The sequence below is a fragment of the Pipistrellus kuhlii genome, unplaced genomic scaffold, assembly GCF_014108245.1.
Source record: "Pipistrellus kuhlii isolate mPipKuh1 unplaced genomic scaffold, mPipKuh1.p scaffold_m20_p_9, whole genome shotgun sequence".
Classification (NCBI taxonomy): Eukaryota; Metazoa; Chordata; class Mammalia; order Chiroptera; family Vespertilionidae; genus Pipistrellus; species Pipistrellus kuhlii.
The window spans coordinates 35,123,448-35,129,447 of record NW_023425595.1 but is presented as its reverse complement, the minus strand read 5'-3'; the positions used below and the strand labels follow the sequence as shown (position 1 = coordinate 35,129,447).

The following is a 6,000-nucleotide window of genomic DNA, read 5'->3' as shown; positions in this document are numbered from 1 at the left end:
ACCTCGCCTAGCCTCGGCCTTTGCCATGTGGTCCCCTCCATCTGTGCTGTGCGATCTTACACAGCACATCACAGATGGAACCTCCGTGAACCTTTCCTATCCCAGAGTCAGCGTGTTTTTCTCTGCACCCGCTCCGCTCCTATGCCGCGCGTCCCTTCAGCATATCATTCATCACACAGAATTACAATTGTTCACAGAACTACCTCCCCCTTCCCCTGGAGAATTATTAATCTTTGTATTAGCCTTGTTTAACTAGAGGAGAGAGAGAAAGAGAGAGAGAGAGAGAGAGAGAGAGAGAGAGCGAGCGCGCTACTTAGTTTAATAAATGTGGAATGGCTGGCTGACTGAGAACAAGGTCTCCATACCTAACTCAGCTTCAATATGAAATTCAAAACAATGAAGAAAACATGACTCAAACATAGCAGGAAAATAACATACACTTTTACTCTCAAAATAAATACTAATCAATTTTATTTTATAAATACAGATGCTGAGTTTTCTTCCAATTACCAACAGACCAGTTTCACATGCCATTTATTATTGGTGGTGGCTTAAAAAATTATTTAAATAACCGGCTAGGTCAGGATAAATGGGCACCATTAGAACTGCTAAAAAAATATAGCTGGATACAATCTTCCAAAACTAATATTCTGCTGGGGGAAAAATCTCTGGAATTTCTAAAGTGGGTGAGAGGAAGTGGAGAGAGAAAACACAATCAAATATTCATTTGATAACATTTGCTGGCTGTTAAAAGCGTCTCAGCTGCGTGAAAGCTGTAGGGGCTCTCAGTCATGCGGAATTGGATAGTGGTGAGCTTTCCCTTCACCATGTGTCCATCCTTGAAACGAACTTGATGTTTCAGTGACTTACAAGACCAGAAAGATTAGTAGGAGATGATCACTCATTCCATCCGTTGGCTATGGCCACTTTAAATAGAGGCAAAATGAATTCTGCAGCATTGGAAGACGCTGAACCGTTATTTCTGGAGACACGGAACACTGCAGGTCCTACCCAGGTCATGGCAGAAACCGCAGACATCAAAAATATTCAAATGAAAACACAACAGGCAAACTAAACAAACTCAAACCTAGGTGGTGTTTCCAGGCATAAGATCATTGGACCCTGTGGATCAAGCAAATGTATAGGTAACTGTGGATGGGTGCTGAGCAATCTAATCACACTCGTAGGGCTTCCTGTTGGGGGGTGAAGAGCAGTAAACCCAGGAATCAGGTGGTCACAGAGAGTCGGGCGGACGGAGCCCCGAGTGAAACCTAAGATAAACACCGGGACAGGAGCTCTGAGTGGGGCCCTTTGCGTGGTGCTGCCAGGAGACAGGCTGCAGGGCCTGCAGTTGACAGACCTTGTCTCTGAGTTTGGTGTACAGCTTAAACGCCACTCTTGGACCTTGGAAAACCATAATCACATGTGATTCACTCACATAGTCCATTGTTTAATACTCACACAGTCCTTCAAAAACCGATCTTTTTTGGAAGGGGGAGCAGATAATGTTACTTTCTTGGAGGACCCCACAGACCAGTCTGACATTTATCTAGACTGTGTCTAACTCCACCCTCTTTGATTCGAAAACGAAGGGCAGCACAGTGCAAAGAAGCCGGGCCTCTACAGATGGTTCTACTCCAGCGCTGGAGTAGTCCACCTTTTCATGTGCAATTCATATGGACTTCTTGAGATCGAGTTAAAGCTTTTAATTGCTTGCAGGCTGGGTCTGTCTGTCATGCAATGATTCTGTGAGTTCTCTTTACATGAAAAACAACAACATGAGCTATTCAATTTCAAATGTGGCTATAAATTAAAATCGAGCCCAGGAATGCTTGGGAAAAAATAGGAAAATGATTATGAAACCTATGAGTTAAGACGATACGTAGGACAAACGCAGCTACTAAAGGGTACACCAGTGAAGGTGTTTGTGTTGCTATAATTCAAATGAAGTCAACACATTAGCTTAGATGCAGCCCTGGTTTTGTTCAGGCTGGCCCTAGCTCGATGAAATACATGGAGATGTAGTTTCAAGAGGAATTCAAAGCTGGGGGAAGAAAAAAATCAGGTCAAGTGAAGTACACTCAATTTTTATTCTTTTATACAATACATGGATACATGGATAAATTTTCCTTAAAGAAGTTGCAACCCTGAGGCGATGTCCTTGGGTAAATAAAATATAAAGCAATGAAATTTGAGCTCCAGGAATGACAGTTGAACTACAAAAACATAATTTAATATTTACGCAATTGCACACGTATCGATAGTATTCTATGCCTCATCTATTAGTCCACTGACCTCAACTGCCTTGCAGTTTGCACACTGGACGGCCTGATTCTCTACATATATTTCATCACATACGATGGCTTCCAGCTGAAGTTTAATAAATTAGCATGGGCTGTACACATGCGGGTTTTGTTTGGTGAGTGCACTGCCAGGAGGCGGGCCTAGTTCTGACTGCAGCGTCTGCCCACATAACCACTCTGGCCCTCCAAGGGGATGGATGCCATCTGACTGTACAACCTTGGGGTCCTCGAGGGTCTCTGGGATCCACCAGAGGTGAGTTCTTCCTTCTAATTTGAGGGCTACCTCAAGTCCACTGCTATCAGAGTAGGCAGAAGATCAGAGCGACTGTATTAAAGAAACCGAGAACCTGATCCTTTTTTCAGGGCGTGCAAGGCATCCGCTGCTGCTGTGGGGTCTCTCGTTTGCCTGTGGGGCATGGGGACAGGGGGAGGGGCAGATGGCCTGGGTTTAAGGAGACTATTGTGCTTCTTATTCATCAGCCTAACAAATGGCCAAAGATCCTTCAGTAAACGGTAGAAATCTTTTTCTAAATATTCAATCTTTTCCCCAAAGTTTTATAAACTGGTGAGGGCAAATGCTTGAGAAACTAAAGGTGAGTTCATTATATTTCTTTATATATTATCATCTTCCCTCTGGGGATAACATAGAAGAGTAAATAAAAAAGCAGACAAATACCTATAAGGGGACTCAAGCTGGAGAGTGACTTTTTGCCTTCAAACAACAGTCAGGCCTGTAAAGCCAATCCTGCAAGCAAAATCTAACTCTGTCTGGCCCACCGATAACACAGTGATCCCGAGTCCCTCTTCCACTCACAAAGTCTATGTTCCCGAGGAATATCCTCCATCAATATTTATTTGTGTCATAATCACTACAAAGGGTAACCCGTGCGGCTTTATCCTCGCGTTAGGCAGTAGCCCCGTCCTGGACCTACGGCCCTGCTCTGCTCGCTTCACTTATCAGAGCTCCTGCGTGGCCTGCGGAAGCTGGACACGTTTTCGTTCAGTGCATAGATCCTCCGGGAGAACTCCTCAAATTCCCCCAGAACTTGTTCGTCACACTCCACGGCCACAGCGCTGTCCACGGGGATGCAGCTGAATGCCTCCAGCTGGTCACCGGAGGTGAAACCTGTGGCCTCCATCCCGATGATCTCTTCCGCCTGCTCCACGGCGCAGCAGAGCTCAGCTTCGGAGCCCGGGCGGAGCTCGCCGGGCCGCTGGGCGCTGGCGGGGCCGGCCGGCTCGCTGGGCAGGAGGGAGCCGTTCGCCGTGGCTGGAGGCCCGGGGAGGGCTTCTCCTGGCTCCTGGCCAGTGCTCCCGCTCACGGGGCCCGCACTTAAGCTGGTGCCCAGATCGACTCCCTTTTTCTGGTTTTCTTTGGAGAAGTCCAAGGAGGTGTCCAAGGAGGAGGACAGGGATGCTGTCTTTCTCTCGGGCTCTCCCAGGGAGGGGGCGGCGGGCCCAGGCTGGGCCACTGCGGAGTTGTAGCTGGGAGGAGGGGTTTTGTAGTGGAGTCTCTCGTTCTCTGAGCTGGCCCGTTTCCGGTGTCCTTTGTCTGGCGAAGGAATGTCCCCGGAGAAGCCCACGTCTGCGCCCCCAAATATGGAGCTTTGTCTCTTTGGAACAGGAATGGCACTGGAGGTGTGATGTCTGTCGCTAGAAGACAAACGAAAACGAGAAATCAATTTCCAACTTCAGAACTCGGTTTAAGCCTTCTGGATCCAGAAACAGGAAGTGGCATGCTCAGGTGTGAGTTAATAAAAATGGATAATAATTATTCTTAGTACAAACTGTAGTGTCCGAAGGGAAGAAACAACCCAAAGCATTCTGAGTTCAACTTTGGGAGCGTCCTTCAAGAAGATTCAAGACAAAATGAAACCCAGGCAGAGGAGAACACCTGGGGATGGAAACCATGTCATATGGGGAAGAGCTGCAGTAACTGGAGGGACTGGATCTGGAAAGGACAATATATAAAGGATGCAACCAACTTTATACATCTGAAGGGCTATCCATATTCTTGTTCTTTTTTTTGTTTTTGTTTTAAAACATATATTTTAAAAATTGATTTCAGAGAGAAAGGGGGAAGGAGGGCGGGAAGGAGGGAAGGAGAGAGAGAGAGAAAATCAGTGGTGAGAGAGAATCATTCATTAGCTGCCTACAGCAGGCTCCACACTGGGGATCAAGCCGGCAACCCGGGCATGTGCCCTGACTGGGAGTCGAACCCTGACCTCCTGGTTCATAGGTAGATGCTCAATCACTGAGCCATGCCAGCTGGGCCATATTCTTATTCTTTTTTTCATATTCAACTTCCTTTATCTCCTTATTTGGCAGCGAAGTTTAGTGACTTGCTCGTGGTACTGCAGTGAAGCCATGGCGAGGCTAGACCAGCACTTGTGACTCTTGACGTGATGATCAATAGCTTTTCCAAAACCCAAATGCTAATCATCTTGGATTAGAGAACTGACAGAGAGTGGGTCAAGGATATACATATATTTTAATAAAAACTTAATCTCCTTTACAAGGCTGGTCACACGCATATTATAAGTTTGGCTTTAAGTGCCTTCTTTCAGACTTGAGTTAATTCTCAAGAAGATACTTCGGGCCAGCAATAATAATCACTCCTAAGCGATACAAATTTTAGTTTCTAAAGTAATTTCATACTCATCATTTCATTTGGTACTCACAAAAACCCTGTCAAGAAAGCAGAGTATACATTACTACTCTTAAGTTCGAAATAATAAATAACAATTAGTGAATGGAAAGAGAGGATTCAGACCCTGGGAATAACGGTCATGCTATTATACACTGTGCTAGTAAAACCACCTTAGAGGACTCATCACCGTTCTTAACATTATACTTGGATGAAGCTAGTCAGCTGCAATAGAACCACAGAAACAGACTGGGTCCAGACAGAGGGAGGTAGAAACACAAGACCTGTTAGACTCGTGTGTTCTTTAGTGAGGAAACACACAGACACAGAAGCTGTTTGCACAAGGGCAACTACTAGGCATGAGCGGAGGCTAGACTTGAGACTAGCCCGCCCAACGAACAGCTACTCCAGGTGCCCGGCCTTGGGGTCGGGAAACAAATGCAGGACGGAGTAGACCTGCCTCTGAGGAGCTTCCGAGCTGGTAGGAGAAAGCCATCCATATGACTGAGTAAGAGTAATTTAACACTTCTAAATCACAACAGTGACGTGTCTTGAAAAAGAAGAAAGGATTGAGGGTTCCTTCTACCTGTGTCCACAGCCACAAGCCCTTGTACCAGCTCCCTCCCTGCTCCTTCTCTCGTGTCCCCCCCCCCGTCCCCCCCCCCCCCCCCCCCCCCCCCCCCGATGCTGGATTATCCCTGTGGTCTCAGACACCTAAGCAAGGCTTATGCTTCTTGAGAAAAGGCAACCGCAAGGCTGCTAATCCCCAGGCCTGTCAGATAACCTTGTGTGGCTCTAAGTGTTGGTGCCAGGAGAGATTTCATAATTGGAGGTGGCCAGTGGGGTGCACAGACCCGGGCAAGCACACTGGCAAATTACTGTTTTTAGTTCCCAAGAAAAACAAAACAAAACAGAGCAAAACCTGCTGGCCTTAATCTAGGTTTTCAGTTAATATGTTATAATATATAAAACTCGCAGTAACCGGGTAAGCCACACATTTCTGTGAACCTTGCAGTTTTCACCCTCCCACCTGTCTACTGCCCCTCTCTG

General features: G+C 46.5%; 1 protein-coding gene across 5 annotated transcripts in view; it reads right to left on the bottom strand.

Annotated features, from left to right (window-relative positions):
* Positions 1-454: 454 nt before the first annotated feature.
* The window catches only part of UVRAG (UV radiation resistance associated), a 261,973-nt gene continuing 256,427 nt past the window's right edge, over positions 455-6,000 (bottom strand). For all 5 annotated transcript variants that reach the window (XM_036426266.2, XM_036426267.2, XM_045577909.1 and 2 more), the window contains one exon: positions 455-3,956. In XM_036426266.2, coding sequence (XP_036282159.1) covers positions 3,254-3,956 — 703 coding nt within the window. In that variant the 3' untranslated portion in view covers positions 455-3,253. The remainder of the gene's footprint in view (positions 3,957-6,000) is intronic.